The sequence below is a fragment of the Hemiscyllium ocellatum genome (genome assembly GCF_020745735.1).
Source record: "Hemiscyllium ocellatum isolate sHemOce1 chromosome 27 unlocalized genomic scaffold, sHemOce1.pat.X.cur. SUPER_27_unloc_9, whole genome shotgun sequence".
Taxonomy (NCBI): domain Eukaryota; kingdom Metazoa; phylum Chordata; class Chondrichthyes; order Orectolobiformes; family Hemiscylliidae; genus Hemiscyllium; species Hemiscyllium ocellatum.
Window position 1 is genome coordinate 829893 of NW_026867518.1, and position 26825 is coordinate 856717.

The 26825-nt window shown below is 46.0% G+C and overlaps 2 protein-coding genes across 6 annotated transcripts; both read left to right on the top strand.

The window, feature by feature from the left end:
* The first annotated feature begins 9402 nt into the window (after positions 1-9402).
* Positions 9403-17191, top strand: LOC132808675 (zinc finger protein 239-like). 3 transcript variants are annotated; one of them, XM_060822191.1, is made up of 2 exons: positions 9403-9476; positions 15301-17191. In XM_060822191.1, the coding sequence occupies exon 2, from the start codon at positions 15695-15697 to the stop codon at positions 16592-16594; it is 900 nt and encodes a 299-aa protein (XP_060678174.1). In that variant the 5' UTR covers positions 9403-9476; positions 15301-15694; the 3' UTR covers positions 16595-17191. The 3 variants fall into 3 exon arrangements, with proteins under 3 accessions (XP_060678174.1, XP_060678175.1, XP_060678176.1); XM_060822192.1 differs by lacking the exon at positions 9403-9476 and adding an exon at positions 14110-14139; XM_060822193.1 differs by lacking the exon at positions 9403-9476 and adding an exon at positions 14268-14389.
* A 3194-nt stretch (positions 17192-20385) lies between these two features.
* Positions 20386-23982, top strand: LOC132808673 (zinc finger protein 664-like). 3 transcript variants are annotated; one of them, XM_060822188.1, is made up of 2 exons: positions 20386-20511; positions 21855-23982. In XM_060822188.1, the coding sequence occupies exon 2, from the start codon at positions 22253-22255 to the stop codon at positions 22664-22666; it is 414 nt and encodes a 137-aa protein (XP_060678171.1). In that variant the 5' UTR covers positions 20386-20511; positions 21855-22252; the 3' UTR covers positions 22667-23982. The 3 variants fall into 3 exon arrangements, with proteins under 3 accessions (XP_060678171.1, XP_060678172.1, XP_060678173.1); XM_060822189.1 differs by having other exon boundaries at positions 20386-20485; XM_060822190.1 differs by lacking the exon at positions 20386-20511 and adding an exon at positions 20518-20644.
* The last annotated feature ends 2843 nt before the right edge of the window (positions 23983-26825 follow it).

Genomic DNA, 26825 nt, shown 5'->3' on the forward strand with positions numbered 1-26825 from the left:
ACAGGACATTGTTGCCAATGTGAATATTGAGTCACAATTAATTAGAATGGATGACTTTGAAGTATGAAGGGAAGAGGTATTGCAAATTCTGGAAAGGGTGAAAATAGATAAGTCCACTGGGCCTGATGGCATTTATCCTACGATTCTCTGGGAAGCAAGGGAGGAGATTGCAGAGCCATTGGCCTTGATATTTATATTCTCGTTGTCTACAGGAATAGTGCCAGAAGACTGGAGGATAGCAAATGTGGTTCCCTTGTTCAACCCTGGTCTTTCAATTGATATCCTTCAGAAAAATTAACAAAATAAGTGTGCTGTTAAATTAACATAGCATAGGCACCAAATTCCTGTAAACTGCCAGATGCCTTCTGATCACACGTTATCCAGGACACCAAAACTGAAAACTGTCATGCAGACAGTCAGCCAGCCTTAAGAATCACCTAAGTGAAGCTTTCCTCCATACACAATGACCTAGAACAAGATGCTGTCAAAGATGCTGCAAATGGAGCTGAATCAAGGACATGAAAATGAAATATCAAGACCGCTTGAGAAAAGAAAGCCATTTAAGTTGTTGAATGACTTCCTTCTATTCTATTAAATGAAAAAGAGGACAAGAAATATAGAATGTTATTAGAAGGTGAAAAATATTAGTTATTAAACTTTTACAACAGTGAATAATATTAGATATATTCAAAATGAAGCAACACATATGTACTTTTTATAACAATGGCTAATCCCTTAAATGCTGCTCAATTCCATGAGAAACTACCCTTTTAATTGTGTACGTGAGGAAAGAAGCTATCCATTTCTCGGGTGCAAATTGTATTCAAATGAGTGTGTCAAATTAAGGAAAAAGGTGAAAATACATTTAAGAGGGACAGAGAGCATCTGAGCACCTTTGCAGAGTCTTGTCCCTCCCTGGATTCACTGCAGTTGCAATCAGTGAACAGTTTTCCCCCATCTCTCCCTCCCAAGATGAAGAATGGAAAAGGGGAGACATTGCTTTGCTCCTCGGTGTTGTCTAGAGGAGGGAGTTTTACTCTGAAATTGAATGAAGATAGAGCTTCATTCCGGACTGTAACTTCCTTCCATTGTCCAACACGTGAGTACGGCACTTTCTGAGGAGGGGAGGCTTGTCAGGATAGATGCCAATAAAATGCTTCCTTGTCAGAGAATCTAGAACTCGATGACACAGATTATAAATAAGGGCTTTCCCATATCAGGCAGAGTGAGGAATTTATTCTCTCTTCTTTATTGCAATGCTTCCACACAGAGAGTAATAGCGACAGGCTCTTTGAATGTATTTAAGGCTGAATTGAACTGAATTTTGAGTGACAGGGAATGAAAGGTTATTGAGTGCAGGTAGCAAATGAAGTTAACACTACAGCAGGACATGCATGATCTTCTTAATTGGAAAGTAAGCCTGATGAATGGCAGTGGCAAGAGATTTAACACGTTCCATGTGTGAGTGGTCCTTCAAACAGTTGTCAAAGCTGGACAGAGACATGGATTCCCACATCATAGAGAAACCGTGGAAATATGAGGACTGTGGGAGGGAATTCAAAATTCCATATTTGCTTGAACGTCATTGCCATGATCACACTGGGGAGCAGCCTTTCGCCTGTTCCATTTGCAGCAAGGGCTTCATTCATTTATCCACCCTGGTGATCCACCGGTAGAGTTTCACGAGGAAAAGACCTTTCATCTGCTTCGTGTGTGGGAAGGAGTTCATTTATTTATCACCCTGGTGACCCACCAGCCGGCTCACACCGGAGAGAGGCCGTTCGCCTGCTCTAAGTGCATGAACGGATTAACCCAGTCATCCGCCTTGCTGATCCACCAATAGGTCCATACCAGGGAAGAGACCATCTTCCTGCTCTGTCTGCATGAAGGTATTCATTAATTTGTCTGCCCTGCTTATGCACCTTCGGGTTCACACCAGGGAGAGACTGTTCTCCTGCTCCATGTGCAGGAAGGGGTTCATTCACTTATCCACCCTGGTGACCCACCAGCAGGTTCACACCGGGGAGAGGTCATTCACTCGGTCCAAGTGTGGGAAGGGATCCACTAACTCCTCTGACCTGCAGACAAACCGGCACAGTCACACCAGGGAGAGGCTGTTCACCTGCTTCATCTGTGGGAAAGGGTTTAGCCATTCATCCATCCTGCTGGCGCAAAGGTGCATCCACACTGAGGATAGACCGTTCTCCTGGTCTGTGTATGGTAAGGGATTCACAGATTATTCCAGTTGCAGGGACACCAGCGGGTCCACACTGGGGAAAGGCCTTTCACCTGCTCCATGTGCGGAAAGGGATTTGGTCAGTCATCCCATCTGCTCAGACACCAATCCAATCACACCAAGCAGAGCACGTTTGGATTCTTTGAGTGTGTGACTTGTATTAATATTCAAGAGGAAGGGAGTATTGCTGAGGCAGGACTGACTGCAGGTAGAGTAGGTGGCGGTGCGTGGCTGATAGCATGGAGCAGAGGATCCGGAAAGAGAATTGTTGCTGAAGGTTTCGAATTTGTAAGTGTACTGGGTATCCTGATCAGGTTCAAACTGTGTTGGGCTGAATGTGGTCCGGAGTCCATGTGAGATCAGATGGTTCCATAGGCAGTTCTGAGGAATAGCTGATTTTGATGAAGGGCTTCTGCCTGAACATCGATCCTGATGAAGGACATATGCCCAAAACATCGATTCTCCTGCTCCTGGGATGCTGCCTGACCTGCTGTCCTTTTCCAGCAACGCACTCTCGACTATTAATACTCAAGAGTGCTGACATTTACTGGTCAGTTGAGCACCTATTAAGACACACTTACTGTTTTGGAACATGCAGTGGAGTCGGGAGATGTATACCTGTCATGTTTGACTCTGTGAAGAAATCTATCCCATGGAAAGATTGGCTCCAGTTTGTCCCTTCCCCAGGAGGCTGTCAGGACGATAACATGGGAAACAGAGAATGCTTGTCCATTACTGAAGGTTGAACAAATTGGAAAAATGAGAGTTTCTGATAATGTCTTACAATCCTGGTGGCTTTTGGAGGTATTTTTGAAATTGTCATGGTCTGTGTGACCCACTGATGTTCCCAGAGTCTGAGCCACACCACAAATGGTAGGATGGAGAAGGGAATGCAGACATGGGTTATATCCCTACCATAGAGTCATAGAACCTGACCGCATGGAAACAGACCTTTCCGTCCAACTCATCCATGCTGACCAGTTATCCCAAATTGGTGAGGCCACTTCTGAAATATTGTGTTCAATTCTGGCCTTCTTGCTGTCAGAAGGATGTTAAAGTTGAAAGGTTTCAGAAAAGATGCACAAGGATGTTGCCAGGCCTGGAGAGTTTGAGCTCTAGGGAGAGTCATAGAGCCTTAGAAGCATGGAGATGTACATACGGAAACAGACCATTCATTCCAAATTGTCCATGCTGACTAGACATCCAAACCTAAACTAGTCCCATTTGCCAGCACTTGGCCCATATCTCTCGAACCCTTCCTATTCATACACCCATCCAGATGCCATTTTGAATGTTGTCATTGTAGCAGCCTCCACCACTTCCTTTAATAGCGCATTCCATACCTGCACCACCCTCTGCGTGAAAAAGTTGCCCCTTAGGTCGCTTTTCTCACCGTAAACTTATGCCTGCTAGTTCTGGACTCCCCCATCCAGGGGAAAAAAAACCTTGTCTATTTTCCCTATCCATGCCCCTCATGATTTTATAAACCTGTATAATGTCACCCCTCACCCTCTGACACTCCAGAGAAAGTAGCTTTATATTGGTCAGAGCATTGAGTATATGAATTGGGAGGTCTCTGTCCAATGGTCACTTACTGTTCCCTTCAATAATTCTATAATTGGAAGTATATGACATAGCTAAAGGACAAAAATACAACAGATAATTGTATTTGAATCTCAGAGGCTAGCACATTGAATATATCACCATTTAATAACACTCGATAGATCTCTGTCCCTTCTCAAGTTCCAGTCCTGATAAATGCCTTGCGGATCTGAAAGCCTTGAGAGACTGAGAGAATCTGAAACCCCTTCTATTTGATTCACTTTCTCTTTTTCCAGCTGCTATATTGAATAGTTTTACACCTTCCCCTCTCATTCCCCGTCTCCAAGCCAGGATGACGAATGGAAAGGGGAGACATTGATTTGTTCATAGATGTTTCCCAGAGGGAGGGAGTTTCCCTCTGAAACTGGCCTCGACCCGCGTTGTGACGTTCACGATGGAGGGCGGGGCGTCCTGAAGGAGCCAATAGGAATCGCAGCGCCGACTGGTCATGTTGCTGTGTTCTAGGTCCTTTTGGTCCGTACGTCGCACAAAGACATGAACCATACTTGTCGACTGACCAATTGCAAACCCTGGAGAACCAGAAAGGAGTCTGGTCCTCCTGCCAATCAGAGCTCACCTATTGTCTAAATGAGCTCGGGAAGCTGCTACTACTTCTCTGAATGAAGATAGAGCTTCAGCCCAGACTGCAACTTCCTTCCTCTGTCCAACATCTGTGAGTACGGCACTTTCTTTCTACACCCTTCGCATCCTTTTCAATTTCTTTTCTCATTCTGGGGTTAAACTGATATCCCGGCCCTACCTAAGCTCCTCAGAGCACATCTCTGTTATGCTAATCCCAGTATACAGGCGTGTCAGACCGGTTCTGAAGCAGGTAAAACCAGGCCAGGTGGAGCCATTTCTGCTCTTCAAGACTGTTTTGAGCGCACTGACTGGTGGGTGTTCAGGGAGATGACAAATGATAGCGATTCCATCAATTTAGAGGAGTACATGGTGTCAGCTATTTCCTACGTTAGCAAGTGTATTGACGGTGTCATTTTGTCCAAGACCATCACTTCTTGCCCCAACCAGAAGCCATGAATGACTGCAAAGGTGTGTGCAGTGCTGAGGACCTGTGATTCTACCTTCATAGCAGATGACAAGGTGGGCCTAACAACAGTGAGGGCCAACCTGCCCCGGGCGTCAAAGAGTCAAAATGTGCATACACACAAAAAATACAGAGCCACTTTCAGGACAGCAGTGATAAACTGAGCGTGTGGAAGGCCATCCAGGCCATCATGACCCACCGAACAGCATTGTCTGGTTGTGCTGGTGGTGCCTCCCCACTGCTGGATGAGTTGAACAACTTTTTATGCATAGTTTGAGGCACAAAATTATGTGGCAGCGAGGAACTCCAACTTCCCAGACCCCCCAACCCACCTCCCAATTCAGTCTCTCACGACCAGATTGTGCAACAGTTTCTTCCCCCAAGCCATCTGACTCCTTAACACTGTATGATTGGACTCTTTTTCTATCTGAAATTTTTTGCACAACTTCGAATTGCTGCTAGAAAAATGTCTATTCTTTATCATTCTTTTATTATGCTGTAACTTGTGTGTTTTCTACTTCTGGTCCCTCGAAGTAGAGGACATGACAGAAACATTGGAAGCTGGTGAGAGAGCGTTCTCAAAATTAATCCTGGGAATTGACGTGTTTGCTAATGATGCAATGTTGAGAAGCTTAGTTGAGCATTCGTTCGAGTTTTGAAGAATGAGAGGAGATCTTAATGAATAAATATCAGAATCTTAGTGGGCCTGAAAGGTTAGTTGCCAAAAAGGTAGTGTTCATTTGTGGGAGAGTCCAGAAGGAATAGCCTCTCATCTTAAGTGTTTGCATATTTATTATGGAGATGAGGTGGATATCTTCTCTCAGAGGGTAATGATTGACAGGGCTATTGAATTTCTATCACTAAGTAAAGTCAAGGCAGATGGTGGGCAGAATTTTAGTCAATAAGGGAATCAATAATAAGGCTTGAATGTGGGTTTTTGGATCATAATATTAGACATTATGGTAGTAAATGGTGGAGCAGATTCAATGGGCTGAATGGATTATTTTGGTCAAAGGTTTTATAAACATCCTGTGGGATCTTGACAGGGCAGATGTGGATAAAGTGCTTCAACCTATGCACGATATTCAGACCTAGGGTTCCACAGCAACCAGAATTGTCTGTTTTGAATTTCTATCCTGTGCAGATAGTGATGCTTCCTGTAATCTCCTTTTACAGGATATGAGAAAGGGAAGGAATTGCAGCCAGAAATATCAAAACAAGATCTGATAGAGACAATCATCATCAGCCTTTGAATCTCTCAGGATTTTTTATTTCTCTGTTGCCCTGTCTGCTTCCAAAGGTTTCAAACATCAGTGAGACTGAGGCACACAGACCTGAGTGAGAGTGTCCCAGTGAACTGACTGTGGGAAGAGCACTAAGCGGATACACAGCCTGAAATAGCAACATCCCATTTGCAGTGACAAGAGACAGAACATATTCCATGTGTGAGTGGTCTTTCAACTGATTGTCAAACCTGGAGAGAGACCAGGACTTCCACGTGATGGAGAAACCATGGAAATGTGAGGATTGCAGGAAAGAATTCAAATTCCTGTGTCTGCTTGATTCCCATCATCGTGGCCACACCGGGGAGAGGCCATTCACCTGCTCAGTGTATGGGAAGGCATTCGCTCACCTATCCACCTAGTGACTCACCGGCGGGTTCACACCGGGGAGAAGCCATTAATTTGCTCAGTGTGTGAGAAGGTCTTCACCCATTCGACTTCTCTGCTAACTCACCAGCACATTCACACCAGTGAGAAGCCATTCTCCTGCTCTACCTGCAGGGAGCACAGATTCCTCCGCCCCGCAGATACACCAGTGTGTTCACACCGGGGAAAGACCATTTACCTGCTCAGTGTGTGGGAAGGCCTTCAGTCGGTCATCCCATCTGCTGAGACACCTCTTCAGCCACACTGAGTAGAGAGTTTTGAAATTCTTTATGTAGGTGTGACTTGCATTAGTATTCAAGATAGCACACATTTACTGGTCAGTTGAGCATCTATTAAGAGGCTCTTAACAATTTGGGACATGCAGTGACATCAGGAAGTATATACCTGAAATGTTTGACTCTTTGAAGAAATCTGAGTTGGAAAGTGTGGCACTATAAGAAGTACAGCAGGTCAGGCAGCATCCGAGGGGCAGGAGAGTTGATGTTTCGAGCATAAGCCCTACATTACATTCCAGTGCCATATATTTTGACCCTGAATTTCTAGTATCTGCAGTCCTCGCCTCCTCTGAGTCTGTGACGAAATCTGCCCCGTATAAAATTGGCTCCACTTTCTCCCTTCCCAGTGAGACTGTCAGGATGATTACATGAGTAAAAGAGAGAGCTCTTCCAGTGCTGAAGGTTGGACAATTAAAATTAGGAAAAATAAAGTTTCTTACTGCGGCTACAATCCTGGTAGCTTATGTGAGAAATGCCTCAAGGTATTTGGACATTGTCAGAGTCTGGTGACCAACTGAGATCCATGGTTTGAACCACACAACAAGTGGCAGGATGGAGGGGGGAATGTAGACATGGGTTATGTCCCGACCATAGAGCCATAAAACTCCACTGCACAGAAACAGACCTTTCAGACCAACACGTCCATGCTGACCAGATATCCCAAATAATTGAGGCTATTTCTGGAATACTATGTTCAGCTCCAGTCTCTCTGCTTTGGGAAGGATTTAACACTTAAACGATTCAGAAAAAGTTGCCAGGGTTGAAGGGTTTGAGGTAAAGAGAGAGGATGAATCGGCTGGGACTGGTTTTCTTTGAAGCCTCAGAAGTTGAGGGGTGACCTTATAGAGGTTAAAAAAATCATGAGTGGTATGGATAGGGTGAATACTGATGTTGCTTCCCCAGTGTGGGCGAGTCCATACCCCGCCCCCCCCCCCCGCCCCACCGCCCCCGGATAAGGAATGGAAAGAGGGAGACAATGCTTTGTTCCCAGATGTTGCCCGGAGGGAGTCTCCCTTTGAAACAGGTAGATAAGATAATGAAGAACATGTTTGGTATGCCTTCCTTTTTTGGTCAGAGCATTCACTATAAGAGTTGGGAGGTCGTGTTGCGGCTGTACAGGACTTTGGTTAGGCCACTTTTGGAATATTGTGGACAATTCTGGTCTCCTTCCTATTGGAAGAATGTTATAAAACTTGAAATGATTCAGAAAAGATTTACAAGGATGTTCCCAAGGTTGGAGGATTTGAGCTATATTGAGAGGCCGAAAAGTCTGGGGCTGTTTTCCCTGGATCGTCGGAAGCTGAGGGGTGACATTATAGGGGATTATAAAATAAGGGGCATGGGTAGGATAGAAATATTGGAACACAGACTTTAACCTCATACTTTCAATGCATTATCTGAGCTGAGATGGCACCGATTGTTAGAGCTATCTTGAGAATGTAACTTTCGAAAAGTTGTGGGATTTACATATGAAGGAACCAAAACTAATGTAATCTTTTGAATTAGTTGGGGTAAAAGACATCTGATTCACTCATATCCTTTTTAGGGAAGGAAATTGCCATTGTGGGAAAGGATTCACTCAGTTGTCCTAGCTGCATTCTTTACCCAGTCTGGCCTACATGTGACTTCAGACCCATAGCAGTATGGTTGACTCTTGATTGTCCGTCCTCCCCCGAGGAGAAATTTACTTGAATGACAGCACGGTGGCTCAGTAGTTAGCACTGCTGCTTCACAGCACCAAAGTTCCATGTTCGATTCCAGCCTCGGGTGACTGTCAGTGTGGAATTTGCACGTTCTCCGTGTCTGCGTGGGTTTCCTCAGAGTGCTCCGGTTTCCTCCCACAGAACAAGAATGTGCATGTCAGGTTAATTGTCCATGTTAAATTGCCCATTGTGTTAGGTGCATTAGTCAGAGAGAAATGGGTCTGGGTGGGTTACTCTTCGGAGGGTTGGTGTGGACTCGTTGGGCTGAAGGGCCTGTTTCCACACTGTAGGGAATTTAACTGATCTAGCCATATCCGAACTTAACACATCCCTCTAAACCCTTCCTATTCAGACTCCTATTAAACATTGTAAATGCACCAGCCTCCACCACTTCGCCTGGCAGTTCATTCCGTACACACACCACCCTCTGTGCGAAAAAGTTGCCTCTTCGGACCATTTTAAATCTTTCTCCCCTCACCTTAAACCGATGCCCTCTAGTTTACAACTTCATCTGCCCTGGTGAAAAGACTTACAAAAGTTGAGCAGCCAGACAAAATGCAAAAAGAATAAAACGTCGAGCCACCGGGAAAAATAAAATTGTGGCTCCAGCCGTTTTTTTCTCCTTTTGGCCTTTCGATTCTTTACATCTGTCAGTAACAGTGGTCACCAAAGCGCACACTGCGCATGTTCCGAGGTGTCAGCGAGGAAAGCGCATGCTCACCCGTGTCAGCAAAGTAGTACGCATGCTCCTCGAAGTCCGAAGATCTGCACGCGACTTCCTGTAGATAGACCAATGGTAAAGCCTGGAGGACCGGATGGAGATTGGTCCTCCTGCCAGTTAGAGCACCCTGATTGTCTGAATGCAGAAGGAGGAGCATAAGGTTTTGTCGCTGCTGTGAAGATTGAGCTTCACCCCAGACTGTAACTTCCTTCTGTCTAACGTCTGTGAGTACAGCACTTTCTTTTCTCACCCCCTTTTCCATTTAGTTTTCATTTTGGTGTTCAATTATAGTCATAGAGATGGACAGTACGGAAACAGGCCCTTCGGTCCAACTCGTCCATGTCGGCCAGATATTGCAACCTAATCTAGTCCTGCTTGCCAGCACCCAGCCGATATCCCTGTTCATGTAGTGTTGATTTGCAGCAGCTGAAAGGAAAGGGAGTGATTCTCTGGGGTGCAGACAGACTCTGGAAATGTTGGACAAGGTCAGTGTCACAGTTGGCAAACACATGGCAAATGCAGTACCTCAATGTGAAGCTATAGCCTTTGTTGTGGCAAAAAAAAGCAGAAAAGAGGTGCGTTTTTAAATGTAATACATTGGGATGTGGAGAAGGTGAGGATTGCAGAATCTGAAGATCAGAGTCGCAGTGTGGCATCGGAAAAGTACAGCTGGTCAGGCAGCATGAGAGTTGATGTTTTGGGCACAAGCCCTTCATGAAGGATGATGTGTAGATGTACAATGGGACCTCAGTGTCCTTCTGCACCAGTCACTGCCAGTTGTCAGACAGGTGCAGCAAGCAATCAGCAAGGCAAGTGGTATATTAGCAAGAGGAATTGAGTTCAGAAGTGGGGATGTCTTCCTGCAGTTAGGGGGTCATTGAACGTATTCACTGCTGAGTTCATCTGATATTTTGAACAACAATGAAATGGATGTTTATGGGGAATGTCAAGAAAATGGTTTCAAGACCAGTATAGAACTGTTACAGTGTCAGGCAGCACAGAAACAGACCCTTCAGTCCAACTAGTCCATGCTGACTATGTTCTCAAACTAAACTAGTCCCACCCGCCAGTATTTGGTCCATATCCTCTGAATCTTTCCTATTCAGATACTTATCCAAATGTCCTTTAAATGCTATAACTGCATCTGCATCCACCACTTCCTCTGAACATTCATTCCACACATGAACCACTCTCTGTGTAAAATGAAAAATAGTGTCCCTCATGTCTTTCAAATCTTTCTCCTCTCTCCTTCAAAATTTGCTCCCTCATCTTGAAACACCCACCCAAGGGAAAGGACACCTGCCATTCACGTTAGCTATATCGGTCATGATTTAATCAACCTCAGTAAGGTCACCTCTTAACCTCCTATATTCCACTGAAAAATGTCCCAGCCTATCCACCAAAATGTAGGTATTTTCATATCCAGTTATGATCGGTGCAATACTGGTTCAGGCTAGAAAGACCAAATGTCCTAGTCCTGCTCCAATTCTCACCCTCTGTGTCCAGGACAGCAAGAGACCATAAGACATAGGAGCTGATATTAGACCATTCTGCTGATAGCACACAATCGCAGCTGATAAGTTTCTCAGCCCCATTCTCCCGCTTTCTCCCCATAACCCTTGATCCCCTTGATACTCAAGAACCTGTCTACCTCCATCTTAAATATTCTCAATGACCTGTCCTTTACAAGCTGCTGTGACAATGAATTCCAAAGATTCACCACTTTCTGGTTGAAGAAGTTTCTCCTTATCTCTGTTCCAAAAGGCCTTCCCTTTACTCTAAGGCTGTGCCTTCAGGTTCTTGTCTCTCCTACCAATGGAAACATCTTCCCAATGTCCAGTCTGTCCAGGCCATTCAGTATTCTGTATGTTTCAATTAGAGTGTGGGTCTGTGTATCAGCATGAACCAGATCCTTCAGGATGAGATGCAGCAGGAATTAGGTTCAGCAAAGTGAGAATGGAGGGAGTGTGTGGGATGGAGATTTTCAGCTTCGAGGCAATAAGAGAGGAAAGAGAGTTTGCTATAAATGGGAATTGAGCAGATGGGTCATTGGGCCAAGGAGTGGGAGATGGAGTTTAATTCTGACAAATGTGAGGAGTTGCATTTTGGTCAAGCAATCCAGGCAGAACTGACACAGTTAAGGGGAGTGTTGCTGAACAAAGACCTTGGAGTGCAGGTTAATAATTCCTTGAAAGTGGAGTCTTGGGTAGCTAGGATAGTAAAGAAGGCGTTTGGTATGCTTTCCTTTATTGGTCAGAACATTGAGTATGGGAGTTGGGTGTTCATGTGGCCGCTGTACACGAAATTGGTTGGGCCACTTTTGGAACACTGCATTCAATTCTGGTCTCCTTGATATAGGAAAGATGTTGTGAAACTTTGAAAGAGGTTTGAAAAGATTTACAAGGCTGTTGCCAGAGTTGGAGGGTTTGACCTACTGGGAGAGGCAGAATAGGCCAGGGATATTTTCCCTGGAGCATCAGAGACTGAGGGGTGACCTTATTGACGTTTGTAACGGGCATGAATAGGGTGAATACCCAAGATCTTTTCCCCAGGATGGTGCGGTCCAAAACTAGACGGTGCATATTTGAGGTGAGAGAAGAATGATTCACAAGTGTGGTTGTGAAGACTGGACTTTCAGAGCAGCTGTCAAAGATGTTTTGCCCTGACTGGGAGCAGAAGTTGTAACAGTGAAATCTTTCATTTAAGAGCAAACAACTGAGTGAGTCTGTCTATCCCAGATTTTGGTGGAAAGTGGGAATTCGTTGCTGTTGGGTGAGACTAGACCTCAAGATTAGGGGGAGTAGCTTTCAAACAAAGATGAGGAGGAACTATTTTTCCTGGAGAGTAGCAAATCTATGGAATTCTCTGCCCAGTGAAGCAGTAGAGGCCACTTCAGTATATTCAAGACACAGTTGGATGGGTTATTGCATGGTTGGTGAATTAAGGGTAGCTTTGACAATGCAGGGAGGAGGAATAGCGATGGTGAACCGATCAGCCATGATCTTAATGAATGGCAGAGTAGGCCTGACAGGACAAATGGCCTACTCCTGCTTTTATTACTATGGAACTATAACCCTGCATTTCCCATGGCTAACCCAGCTTCAGGATGACAAGGATTGTATCCTTAATATTGAGGGGTTAGTCAAATGGGAAGCTAGGTAAAGGTCGAGGGTTGGCACTGCTAATCAAAGCATTGATCCCAGGGTAGTCTGGTGTCAGCTCAGATTTCAGGTCCTGATTTCTCTCTCCTCTGTTGATCTCCCTGTTCGCTAAGAATAAGATGTCGGTCTGTCAGCTCTGCTGGATTTCTGCTGAAGCTTTGACACCCATTTTACACCATTTGGAACAACAAAACATTGAAGTCAATTGAGACCCAACCCACCATCTCAACCTGTCAACCATTCAGATACAGTGTTGTCAGAGCAGGGAATCAAACAAGAAAAACGAAACAAAATTAGAAATAAATAGATACTTGTGCTTAATGTTTTTCACTAATAAGTAAACCAGAATAGGGTTCTCCCAGGTTTCTTATAGTGCCCTATTTTGAGGAATTCTGTCCCTTACATATACTATTAGTACCCAGCTATAAATTACAACAACATTTGTAACCACAGAAATAAAGCATCTGTTATCTCAATGTCTGTGTGATATGCAGCACAGAAATAGACTTTTTATTTCTCTCGTGCGTGTGTGTGTAGACACAAGTCCATGGCAGTGAATTTGTGTTTGCAGCATTATATTTGCCGATACATTCTATTTTGCTCCTAAAATGAACAATCTCCAGGCAATCAATACATGTAGTATTATGTAAATTCAACTTTGAAAATAGAACCAGCCTGACTCAAGGTTAGGATAGACAGGCTCTGATCTCACACCTTTCATGTATTGTCTGAGCTGAAATAGAGTCATAGAGATGTACAGCACAGAAACTAACCCTGCGATCCAACTTGTCCATGCTGACTAGATATCCCAACCTATCTAGTCCCACCTTCCCACAGCCAGCCCATATCCCTCCAAACCCTTGCTATTCATATATTCCATCCAGATCCCTTTCAAAAGTTGCAATTGTACTAGCCTCCACCTCTTCCTCTTGCAGCTCATTCCGTACACATACCACCCTCTTTGTGAAAAGGTTGCCCTTAGGTCTCTTTTATATCTTTCCCCTCTCACCCTAAACCTATGCCTTCTAGTTCTGCCCTCCGGTTCGGGTGGATTAGTCAGAGGGTGAATGTAGAGGAATGGGTGTGGACTCGTTGGGCCGAATTGCTTGCTTCCACACTATGGGGATTTGTTGAAGGGAAGAGATTTTCCCAACTGTGCAGGGCAGCGCAGGTCCTGCGGCGGCCGTCTGGAGCGGACGGAATGCGGGTCAGTCTGACACCGACCGCAGCAGGCGCAGTGAGGGCCAGCCAGATGCCGTCCGACCGCAGTAGGCGCAGTGAGGGTCAGCCGGACGCCGGCTGTCTGGAGTAGGCGCAGTGAGGGCCAGCCGGATGCTGTCCATCCGGAGCAGGCGCAGTAAGAGTCAGCCGGACGCTGGCCGTCTGGAGTAGGCGCAGTGAGGGCCAGCCGGATGCCGTCCGTCCGGAGCAGGCGCAGTGAGGGTCAGCCGGACGCCGGCTGTCTGGAGTAGGCGCAGTGAGGGCCAGCCGGATGCTGTCCATCCGGAGCAGGCGCAGTAAGGGTCAGCCGGACGCTGGCCGTCTGGAGTAGGCGCAGTGAGGGCCAGCCGGATGCCGTCCGTCCGGAGCAGGCGCAGTGAGGGTCAGCCGGACGCCGGCTGTCTGGAGTAGGCGCAGTGAGGGCCAGCCGGATGCTGTCCATCCGGAGCAGGCGCAGTAAGGGTCAGCCGGATGCTGTCGTCCCTCCGGAGCAGGCGTAATGCAGGTCAGTCCCACGCCGGCGTCCGGAGCCGGTGCAGTGCGGGGGCTGAGTGTTGGCCTGGGTCCGTCCTTGTGAATCACTATTGATGTCACAACGCGGAAGTGGCCCTGTCAGTTTCAGAGTGAAACTCTTTCCGTCTGGGCAACTCTTCATCCTGGGGGCAAGAGAGAGAAGGGAGGGACCTTTGTTCACTTGAGCAACTGGAGTGAATCCAGGGAGGGAGCAAACTCAAGTGTGAATCTTAATTGCTCGGGTGAGTGAAGATGGAAGTATAGGATGGGGTTGTTTTCCCTAGTGCGGCAGAGTCTGAGGGGTGACCTTAAAATCATCAGTGATGTGGATCGGGTAAATAGACGAGGTCTTTTACCTGGGACGGGGAGTCCAGGACTAGATAGTACCAAGGTTTAGGGTGAGGGTGGGTGGGGTGGACATTTAAAAGCATAAGAAGGGGCAAATTTTTCACACAGAGTCTGGTGCATGTTTGGAATGAGTTGCTAGAGGAAGTGATGGAGGTTGGTACAATTCCAGCATGTAAAAGACATCTGGATGGGTGTATGAATAGAAAGGGTTCAGAGGCTTATGGGCCAAGTGCTGGCAAATGCAACTCAATTAATTTAGGATATCTGGAAGAGTTTGGCTGAAGGGTCTGTTTCTGTGCTGTATATCTCTATGACTCTGGCTTGCCACTAATGTTTGCCACATCTGTATGTTCAGTTTCTCTCTGGTGTCAGTGTTAATGCCTTGATGTCTCATTTTGTTCCCCTCTTCCTGAGGGCGTTAACCATTTCGTGTCTGGTTGTTCCTCAAGAAGCTGCATGGCGGGTTAACCCTGAATTAACATTTTTGTTTGCTTCCCAAAATTAGACCTGCTCGCTCTCAGCAGCATCCCAATGTCGTGGAAGATATTAGCTTTCAGGTGGAGTCATCCAAACTTCAGAGAGATGTCAGTCTTGATATTTTTGCTTCTCTGCCCCTGTAAGATCCTGAATCAGTACCTTCAGGAGAATTAGTTAGAATGGAGTGAGAACAGAGGGAGAGAGTGGGATGGTGCTTTCAATTTTGTGGAATAGTAAAAGAAAATAATATTCTGCAGAAAGTAGAATTGCTTGTTCTGAGTTTCTACTCTGGACTGACAGTGATGACATTTATAATCTCTTTTCACAGAGTATTTGAAGATAGAAGTTTCAAATCAACAAATGAAGGACTTCTGCCCAAAACATCAACACTCCTGCTCCTCAGATGCTGCCTGACCTGATGTGCTTTTCCAGCACACTTCTCGACTCACTGTACAGCATCTGCAATCCTTGCTTTGACATCAATATCTGACAGTCACTCAATCCATCAGGACCTCAGCAATTTTCAACTTAGATTCTGTGAGAAGGAGCAAAGCTTTTTGGTTCCTGTTTCAGTACATTTTCAGCATCAGTGGGACTGGATGAGAGACCCGACTGTTGAACCGCACTGAGTGTGGAGCATGGATGAGTGATACGGCCTGGAACGAGGAATTCACGGCGGGGAGGGGCTATACACATGTTTGTGTGCAGGTGAAGCTTTGGCCATGGAGAATCCCGAGGAATCTCGCCCTGTGGAGAAACCGTGGAAGTGTGGCGACTGTGGAAAAGGCTTCCGTGTCCCGTCTGCCCTGGAGATTCATCAGCGCAGTCACACCAGGGAGAGGCCATTCTCCTGCACAGAGTGCAGAAAGGGTTTTACCCAGGCCTCCACCCTGCTGAGGCACCAGCAGGTCCACACGGGGGAGAGGCCATTCTCCTGCCCCGAGTGCAGGAAGGGTTTTACCCAGGCTTCCTCCATGCTGAGGCACCAGCGGCGCCATACGGGGGAGAGGCCATTCAGGTGCCCTGAGTGTGGGAAGGGCTTTACCCGGGCCTCCATCCTGCTGACTCACCAGCGGGTCCACACTGGAGAGAGGCCATTCCCCTGCCCAGAATGCGGGAAGGCCTTCAGCAATTCCTCCCACCTTCTGATCCACCGGCGTGTCCACACGCGGGAGAGGCCCTTCAGCTGTCCCGAGTGTGGGAAGAGATTCAGTCAAGTGGGCACCTTGCGGAAGCACCAGCTGCTCCATGCTGGGGAGAGGCCCTTCAGCTGCCCCGAGTGCTGGAAAGCTTTCAGCGATTCCTCTGCCCTGCTGAGGCATCAGCTAGTCCATACCGGGGAGTGGCCTTTCAGGTGCCCCGAGTGCGGGAAGGGCTTTAGCGATTCCTCTAATCTCCAGACCCACCGGCGGGTCCACACGGGGGAGAGACCCTTCAGTTGTCCCAAGTGCAGGAAGGCCTTCAGCGATTCCTCTAATCTTCAGACCCACCGGCGGGTTCACACGGGGGAGAGGCCCTTCAGTTGCCTCAAGTGCAGGAAGGCCTTTACCTGCTCCTCCCTCCTGCGGAGGCACCAGCGAGTTCATTTGTCATCGCAGGGGTTTGAAGGAACGATGGCCTAGTGCCATTATCAACTGGACTCACAACCGAGTTCCGGCAAATCCTGCCACGGAAGATGGCGGAATTGGAATTCGGTCAGAAACCTGGAGTTCTGTATTTAACGATGAAACCATTTTTGGTGGTGAAGAAAACCAAAACTCAGGAATTCCTGAAGAAGGACTCATGTCCGAAATGTCGACTCTCCTGCTCCTTGGATGCTGCCTGAACTGTTGCGCTTTTCCAGCAACATGTTTTCAGCTCTGGTCTCCAGCATCTGCAGTCCTCACTTTTTCCAGTTACAAAGGGATAACTAGGTGCTGACCAATAGTAAAGAACGTGGGAGGAAGTGTGTGGGTTTTGACCTTGAGCTGTTTAAAAACATATCAGTTACTTTTTTCTATGCCATTTTGCTGAGGGGATCTGAAGCTGTAACAAACTTGGGTCACAATAAAGGTTACCTGAACTTACCATCGGGCTCAGACTCACATTGAAAGCTGTGAGCTCCAAGTGATTTTTGTTTTAAAGCTGCTCATTTCTTTCAGCTTCACTAAGTTTCCAATGTTGTGTATCAGATGGAGCAGTGAATGAGGAGCTTGTATCATTAAAAATTGTAAATTTTTCAGGAGTGCAGGTACTGTATCATTTCATCAGCATTGTAACGTTTACTGGCAGCACTGGGAGGTGTGGGATGCGTTCGCTAGAAACTGTTTTGAGGAGCCGGTCTTGGACTGGGGTGGATAAAGTTAAAAATCACGCAACACCAGGTTATAGTCCAACACATTTATTTGAAAGCACTAGCTTTCGGAGCGCTGCTCCATCATCAGGTAGCTGTGGAGCAGGATCATAACACACAGATTTTATAGGAAAGGATCACAGAGTCATGCAACTGATAGGCTATATTGAACAAACATAGATTGCTGTTAAGTCTTTCATCTTTTCGAATGGGTTGCAGGTTTCCTTAATGTATAAATTCCAGAATTTCTTTTAAGTTACAATCTCATGATGACATAAGGTTTTATAAAAATAGGTGACTTCTCAGCTCAGACAATGCATGTCAGATGTGAGGTTTGAGTCTGTCTGTATCCCAATCTTGAATCAGAGTGGTATCATTTCTAAAGTAGGAATTTATAAAATACTACATGGATTGGCTGCCTGCATTAACTGTCTGCAAATTATGTGCTTTTTGAGCAAAATTGCATGTATCTGCAAATGTAATTCTGCAAATGCAAATTCACCCCATAGATTTTATATATATCTGTGTATGCATGCATGTGACCTTGTGCATCAGAGTGCGCGTACCATGCTTCGTAAAGTGTGGGTGTGTTGGAGTATAAGCCTCAGGAGTTGAGAGTGTTGGGGTGTGTGTATGTCTGACAGTGTGTGTTTGAGAGGTATGGATAAAAGTGAGAGTTTGCATTTTGCTAAAACAAAGCAGTGCAGGACTTGTACAGTTAATGGGAGAGCCCTGGGTTGTATTGTGGAACAGAGAGATCTGGGGGTGTTCAGGTACATCGTAGTTTGAAAGTTGCACCATTGGTAGACTGGGTGGCTAAGAAGGCATTTAGCACACTTGCCTTCATTGTTCACACCATTGAGTATAGGAGTTGGGACATAATGTTGAGGTTATACAGGATGATGGTGAGGCCACTATTGGAGTACTGAGTACAGTTTGTCCTGTTATAGGAAGAATACTATTGGAGAGGGTTCGGAAAAGATTTGCCAGGACTGGAGGGTTTGAGTTATAAGGAGAGGCTGAGACTTCTTTCACTAGAGCAGAGGAGGTTGAGGGGTGACCTTAATGAGATATATAAAATCATGAGAGGTGGAGTAAAGTGATTAGCAAAAATAGCAAGGCGCACATGTTAAGATGTCAAGCTCGGGGGGGGGGGGGGGGGGGGGGAAGGGTGGGTGTGGCGGGGCGGGAGTGTGTTGGTGGTCATTGTGGCTCGATCTTTTTTTCTCACATTGGCCTTTGGACAGTGAGAAACTGTCAGTAACCCCATCTCCACAGAGTCTACTACGCGTGCTCCTCGGTGTCAGCAAAAAAAAACGTGCATGCTTGTAGCTGTCCGCAAAAACGGCACTACATTGTTTTGATGGACCAATGATGAGTACTGCAGGACCAGTAGGAGTCTAGTCTTCTTGTTAATCACAGCCTCGCTATTGTCTGAAGGTGTCCTTCCTCATGTATATGTAAGGATACTAGGGATAGTGGGTGATGTCTTTTTGTGGCTAGTTGATGTTCATATATCCTAGTGGCTAGTTTTCTGCCTGTCCAATGTAGGGACACCGCATCCATCCTCGGATAAGGGTCTGTTTCTGTGTTCATAACTTGCTACATTGGATTCTGAGAGGAGCTTCTGACCTGTGCCAGCACAAAGCCTCCTGTATCCGCCTCTGTCATCTTATTCGAGCCAGTCCCATTCTCAAAGTAGCTGCTGCTGCTGGAATCATCTTTTGTCTCTTCCTTACCTCCAGGCTGGACTACTTCAATGCTGCAATCAATAATTTTACGCATTTGCCCTTCTGGAAACTTGAAATCATCTCAGACTTTGCTCTTGTTTCATAGCAACAATTCTCATTCCTCTATGGCTCATGTGACCACTGACCTGTACTAGTGCCCATTCAAGCAACAACCAAATTTTAAAATTCTCATTTTAGTCTTCAAATCTCTCCAATGGTTTCTCCCATCTTTATCTTTGTAATCTCCGTGTGTTGAAATGTGTGTGCTGCTCCAACGGTGAGTGTCTTTGAAGAGAACTTGCAGGTAATGGTCTGCCATGTAACTGCTGCTCTTGACCTTCTTAACGGTAGTAGTTTGAAAGGAGCTATCTGAAGAGTTTTGACTTTCCAAACATCCTGATATTGCTTCCTTGATAATTGATCCTAACAACTTCCCATCAACACATGTTGAACTAACTGGTCTGCAATTTCTCACATATTGCCTCGCTCCCTTTTTGAATACAGGTGTTACATTAGCATTTTTCCACTCCAGTGGAATCATAAGATATCAGAGCAGAAATGAGGCCATTCAGCCCAGCAAGTCTGCTCCATCATCCAATCACGGCTGAAGTCAACTCCTGTCTGGCGCTTTCTCCCCGTAACCATTGATCACCTTGACAATCAAGAATCTACCCATCTCAGTCTTAAATAAAGTCAATTAATCTTTCTTATGTCCAAGGAATTTTGGAATATTGTAACTAACGAAGCCACTATCTCTACCGCCACTTGCTTTAGTACATTAGAATGTGGGCCATTAGGCTCAGGGGACCTGTCCGCCCTCAATCCTGATAGTGTACATGTCAACGTTGATTGTTTAAGTTCTACCCTTTCTACAGCCTCTGACTTGCCTGTTCCAATAAGGATAGTATTGCTGTCCTCCAATGTGAAAGCTGATGAAAGTTTTGATTTAGCAGCTCTGCTAGTTCAGTGTTCCCCTATTAACTCAGCGGTTTCAGCGATTTTGTTCCCTTCAGCACACCAATAGAAGCTCTTGCTATTCTGTTTGATATTTTGTGCTGGAATTATTTCGTAATTTGCCTTACCTATTTTTATGAATTTTATTCGTATCCTTTTGTTTATGTTTGCAAGTTTCTCAATGCTTCAGCCTTCCAGAGGTCTGGAATAACATTTCTGAAAATTGAAAGAAAACTACATTCAAACTTTAAAGAAACCCACCTTTCAAGTGGCTGGGGGCGGGAAAAATGATCGCCCCGCCCCCATTGTCTCCGAATTCTTGGAGGATTCCTCCAACCGCGCCCCCTCGGCGGCTGATGACGTCACCAGGTGGGACGCCCTCCCTCTGTCAGTTGGCGCATGTGCAATGGGACAAAGACAGTGTTACTGAGTGTGGGAGAGGAATGGCGCCGGCGGCTGAAGGAACAAGAACAGAAACCGCTGGAAAAGCTGAGCAGGTCCGGCAGCTCGTGTTGAGAGAAATGTGAGGACGTGTTTCGGGTCCGGGGATCCTTCTTCAGAACAGGACCAGGTTTCAGAAACATCCCGGGGAGGTCGCCAGGTCCGAGCGCCAAGACCTGGCTCCTGCCCCCGGGGAGAGGAGACAGTGAGACAGGGTAGGATTGGGAACCGCGGGAGGAGGGAGACTGGGGAGTTTATAAACTCCTAGGGGGAGGCCGCAGGCCGCGAATAAAAGCCCCACAGGCCCAGTGTTTACTTCACCGGGGAAGGAGCTCTCGGGTTGCCCGGGCAACCGGCCGCCAGCTTTGTGAGAGTCAGGCACATGTTGTCTTGGGACGGGGTTGTTGGATTGTTGTATAATATTGATCTCCTCTTTTAATCTTGAATATTTTAAAAATGTACACTGGCTTCAATTTATGAATTCTCAGTACAGAAGCAAAATATAAACATCTCCTTACATGCATCCCAACATGTGCATAGGAGCCAAGACTGCCTCAAGATTTACTGAGGTGCTGAATCATTAGCTCTTTCCCTTTTGATGAATGAAGGTGGTGCCCAGCAGACTCCTGTACACAGCCTGTTCTGTCAGCCTTTATGGGAGAGATACGATAGCAAAACTGAGACCCCGTGCAGCCAAGTAATTTGAAGTCACACTTTGGTGCTTTAAACCCCTCAAATTCAGCCTAACGTCAAGGCTGGAGGGGTACCAGACTCCCTAGGACAGCCAGGATAGATAACAAAGAGGAGAGCTGAAGTGTTATCCTCGTCAAGCCTGTAACTTTGCAAAAAACACCATCATGTTAGTGAAATGCAATGTTCCCTTCAGCAATCCCACGCTGACTCTTCCTAATCAATCCACCTTTCTCCATGTGACTACTAATTTTGACCAGAATAACTATTTCTGCTTTTCCACCAAATTTAAACTGGCTGCCCTATAATTGCTGAGTATATCTTTACAACCTTCCTTAAATAAGGCTATAATGTTTGCAGTTTTCCAGTCACTTCCTCCAATTCCATGGAAGACTGTTGAATTATGGTGAGTGCTCCCACAATTTCTGTCGTCCTTTTCTTCAAGATCCTTGGATACATTTCATTGAGTCCCAGTGCCTTGTCATCTTCTCAGTGCCAACAACTTATCGAAGACTTCTTTCATACTAATTTTGAACTCATACAGTGACAAAGTCACCTTGTTGGTTGCCCCGTAAGAATTAGTTAGAGCGGAGTGAGAACAGAGGGGGAGACAGAGTGGGATGGTGTTTTCAATTTTGTGGAATAAGAAAAGAATATTCTGCAGAAAGTAGAATTGCTTGTTCTGAATTTCTACCCTGCACTGACAGTGATGAATTTTATAATTTCTTTTTGCAGATCTGAAGACAGAAGTTTCAAAATGAACAGGTGTAAGTGTTATGCCGGAAACATTGACTCTCCTGCTCCTCGGATGCTGCCTGACCTGCTGTGCCTTTCCAGCGCTGCACTTTTTGACTCTGACTCTCCAGCGACTGCAGTCCTCACTTTGACATCAATGTCTGACAGTCACCCAATCCATCAGGACCGCAACAATTTTCAACTATGATTCTGTGAGAAGGAAACAAGCTTTTTGGTTCTTGTTTGAGTACTATTTCAGCATCAGTGCGACTAGATGAGAGACCCTAGTGTCGCAGCGCACTGAGCGTGGAGTGTGTAACAGCTATATGGCCTGAAAACAGGAATTCACAGCGGGAAGGGGGTTGTACACATATTTGTGTACAGCTGAAGCTTCAGCCATGGAGAAACCATGGAAGTGTGATAATTGTGGGAAAGGCTTTCATGCCCCGTCTGTCCTGGAGACTTATCGGCGCAGCCACACTGGGGAGAGGCCATTCAGCTGCCCCGAGTGCGGCAAGGCCTTCAGCAATTCCACCACTCTGTTGACCCGCAAGCGGGTCCGGGCGGGGGAGAGGCCCTTCAGCTGCTCAGAGTGTGGGAAGGCCTTCAGCAATTCCTCCGACCTGCTGAAGCACCAGCGGGTCCACACAGGGGAGAGGCCATTCTCCTGCCCTGACTGCGGGCAGGCCTTCGGTGATTCCTCTGCCCTGCTGACCCACCGGCGGGTCCATACAGGGGAAAGGCCCTTCAGCTGTCCCAACTGCGGGAAGGCCTTCAGCAAATCCTCTGACCTGCTGAAGCACCAGCTTTGAGCTCCAAATGGTTTTTGTTTTAAAGCTGCTCATTTCTTTCAGCCTCCTGCACTAAGTTTCCAATGTTGTGTATCAGATGGAGCAGTGAATGAGTAGCTACTATCGTTAAAAATTGTAAATTTTTCAGGAGTGCAGGTACTGCACCATTTCATCAGCTACTGCACCATTTCATCAGCATTGTAAAGTTTACTGGCAGCAGTAAAGGGTGTGGGCCGTGTTCACTAAAAACGATGTGGAGGAGCCGGTGTTGGACTGGGGTGGGTAAAATTAAAAATCATAGTTAAGTTAAAAAGCACCAGGTTATAGTCCAATAGGTTTATTTGGACGCACTAGCTTTCAGAGCGCTGCTCCTTCATCGGGTAGCTGTGGAGCAGGATCATAAGACACAGAATTTATAGCGAAAGATCAGTGTCATAGAACAGAAAGTATATATTGAAAAAAACCTGGATTGCTGTTAAGTCTTTCATCTTTTAGAATGGGTTGCAGGTTTTGATTCATTAATGTATAAATCCCAGAGCACTTTTTAAGTCACAGTCTCGAGATGACTTAAGGTTTTATAAAAATAGGTGACAGCTCAGCTCTCACAATGTATGAAAGGTGTGAAGTTTGAGTGTGTCTGTATCCGAATCTTGAATCAGACTGGTTCTATTACCAAAGTAGGAATTTAGAAAATAATACATGGATTGACTACCTGCCGATTTCTGCTCAGAAAGTGCACATTGAATGTATCTGCAAATGTAAATTCACCCCATAGACCCATGTGTATGTGTTTGCATGTGTGCATGCTTGGTAAAGTTTGTCTGTGTGATGGAGTATAAGCCTCTGAGAAGGCGTGTGCATGGGTGTGAGTGGGGTGTGTTTGTATGTGTGTGTCTGAGAGACCATGTGTATATGAGAGGGTCTGTGTGACTGTGTGAGAGAGAGTGTGTATAATGTAGTGGGGTCACCCAAAGTCCCTGTTGAGACCATCCTCATGGGTTCCGAACTTGGCTATCAGCCTCTGCTCAGCCACTAAAAACAATTGAGCAGTTACACAACACGCATTGGACAGTACAGGGTGGGACTTGTCTTTTGTTTTGCAGAAGGTGGGAGGCTCTGGATGAGAGCAAACACATGCTGGAGGACCTTCGGCTCAGAATTGGAGCTGGAAGCCAGGCTGCATACACATCAGGGGGAAAAGTTAACCAGCATTTTATTCCGGGTAATGGTCATTCATCTCCAGACAGAGCCTTCTCATTGGGTCAGTGGACAGGATCAGGTGGGTGTGAGTGTGAATCACGCAGGTAAAGGGGATTTGAGAGAGGGCTGCAGGGGGGGAGAAGTTAACTGGCTGGGTGGTGGGAGGAAGAACAAAGTTGGGGGGGGGGGGGGGAGGAGAGAAAGGTGACGGTAAGGGACAGAATAGTGACAATCGTCTCTGTTCTCTGCAGTTGGCAGCAGGAGGCCAGATGGCACCAGGATTCAGGAACCAACATGCTTAGGGCTGGAGAAGTGGGAAAGGGAGGCTGCAGTGGGTGTGGTCCAACAATGTCAGGAGGAGACAGCCAGTCAGAAGCTACAAAGACAAAGCAGAACCCCAAAGCTATGGGCAGCACAGTGACTCTGTGGCTAGTGCTGCTGCCTCACATCGCCAGGGACCTGGGTTTGATTCCAGCCTTTGGGGACTGTCTGTGTGGACTTTGTGCATGGTTTAGCTCTGGGTGCTGCGGTTTCTACCCACAGTCCAACAATCTGCAGTTTAGGGTGGGTAAGCCATGGGGAGCTGCAGAGCTATATGGTAGGTGAGTTGGTCTGGTGGGATGCTGTTTGGAAGTTTGGTGTGAATTAGATGGCTGAAAATGTGTTGCCGGAAAAGCGCAGCAGGTCAGGCAGTATCCAAGGAACAAGAAATTCAATGTTTTGGGCATAAGCCCTTCATCAGGAATTCAACATATTTTCAGCTCTGATCTCCAGCATCTGCAGACCTCACTTTCTCCTGTGAATTAGATGGGCCAAATAGCCTGCAGGGATTATATGATTCTGCTGCCATGGCCATGTGTATATTGAGAAGTAACTGCTGAGGTCCTGGGAAAGGTGGGATTTGTGCTGTCGCTGCCCGCTGACCATTCTCTTCCTGTCCCCCCAACCCCTGTCAATTTTCTCTCTCTAGACCCCCAACCATTCTCTTTCCCTTTTCCCCCCAGTACCTGTTATTTCTCGTGGCTCAAGACTTCTTTGATTGCTGTATCAAGACTTTCTAAAGAGAAAGAGAGAGAATGGATGTTGATGAGTCTATATGAGAGATGGGGGTGCATGAGAAATGGCTGATCTTTAAAATGAAGAATAGCCCAAAGTGATATATTCAGAAACATCATTAAAGCATCTTCAATTTTATTAAAAAGCTGCAGGCACTTTTCTGAATCTGCACTGAAATATGTGCAGTTAGGTATAGGCTGTAATGGGTGAGTGGTGTATTCCTAGTCTTGTGATATAGGTTCCAACTATGTCGGACAAGAGTCAGGGGCAGCAAAGGACTGCTTATGCTCTTCGGTGTCAGCAAAAATCTGCGTATACTCCTAGATTTCCACACAAACGGTTTGCGACCTTCTTTTGATGGACCAATAGAGCGCCCTGGAGGATCGGAAAGAGACCGGACCTCCTGCCAGTCAGAGCTCCCCATTCTCTGAATGCGGAAGTCGGACCATGAGCTTTGGAAGCTGCTCATCTCTGAATGGTTGAGCTGCGACCCCAGAGTGCAACTTCATTCCTCTGTCCAATATCTGTGAGGTACACACTCTCATTTCCATTTCTTGTTTTGCATTCTGGGCTTCAATTATTGACTTACAGCAAGTGAAAGGAAAGGGAGTGAATCCAGGACGGACTATGGAAACGTTGGTCCAGGTCTGTTCTCAGTTGGCAAACACATGGCAATTGCATTACCACAATGTGATAATGTAGCCTTTAATGTGGAATAAAAATCAGAAAGGAGTTGCATTGTTTAAAAGTGACACATTGGGATGTGAAGGAAGTGAGGACTGTAGATGCTAGACATTAAGAGTCAAAGTGTGGCGCTGGAAAAGCACAGCAGGTCAGACAGTATCCGAGGACCAGGAGAGTCGACGTTTCAGACATGGGCCCTTCAACAGGAATGATGTGTGGATGTACAAAGGAGGCTCAGCGTCCTTCTACCCTAGTCAATGCCAATTGTCAGAGAGGTGAAACAAGCATTCAGCAAGGCAAGTGGTATATTAGCAAGTGGAGTTGAGTTCAGAAGTAGGAATGTCTTCCTGCAGTTAGGGGGTCATTGAATATATTCAAGGCTGAGTTCATCTGATTTTTGAACAACAAAGTGGATGGTGATGGGGGAAATTAAAAAAAAAGTTTTGAAGACCAGTACAGAACAGTTGCAGAGTAATACAGAACAGAAACAGACCCTTCAGTCCAATTAATTCATGCTGACTATATTCACAAACTAAACTAATCCCATCTAGTTTGGCCTATATCCCTTCAAACCTTTCCTATTAATGCACTTATCCAAATGTCTTTTAAATGTTATCACTATTCCTGCATCCACCATTTCCTCAGGACATTGAAAGAGAGTGGTTTGTGTGTGGAATCAAAAGAAAAAAGTACTCTTCATGTCTTTTTTTTTTAAATCTTTCTCCTCTCACCTTAAAAATGTACTCCCTAATCCTGAAACCCCCACCCGAAGGAAACAGCATCTGCCACGCACCTCATCAATATCCCTTCTTGACTTTATAAACTAAGGTCACCTCTCAACCTCCTGTGCTGCAGTGAAAAATGTCCCAGCATATCTACCTATGCAGGTATATTCATATCCAGTTATGATCTGTTCAATGCTGGTGCAGGCCCGAAAGACCAAATGGCATCCTGCTCCCAATTCTCACCCTCATGAGTCTAAGGACAGCAAGAGACCATGAAACATTGGAGCACAAAATTAGGTTATTCAGCCATCAGGTATCTTCATACCATTCAATCATGGCTGATAAGTTTCTCAATCCCATTCTCCCGCTTTCTCCCCGTAACTCTCGATCCCCTTGATACTGGAGAGCCTATCTATCTCGGTCTTAAATATCCTCAGTGACCTGGCCTGCACAGCCATCGGTGGCAATGAATTCAATAGATTCGCCACTCTCTGGCTGAAAGGTTCCTCCTTATC

Bases quoted from the DNA above. Each gene is read 5' to 3' on its own strand.
- LOC132808673 (XM_060822188.1), top strand. From the start codon at position 22,253: ATGGAGAAACCATGGAAGTGTGATAATTGTGGGAAAGGCTTTCATGCC.
- LOC132808675 (XM_060822191.1), top strand. From the start codon at position 15,695: ATGGAGAATCCCGAGGAATCTCGCCCTGTGGAGAAACCGTGGAAGTGT.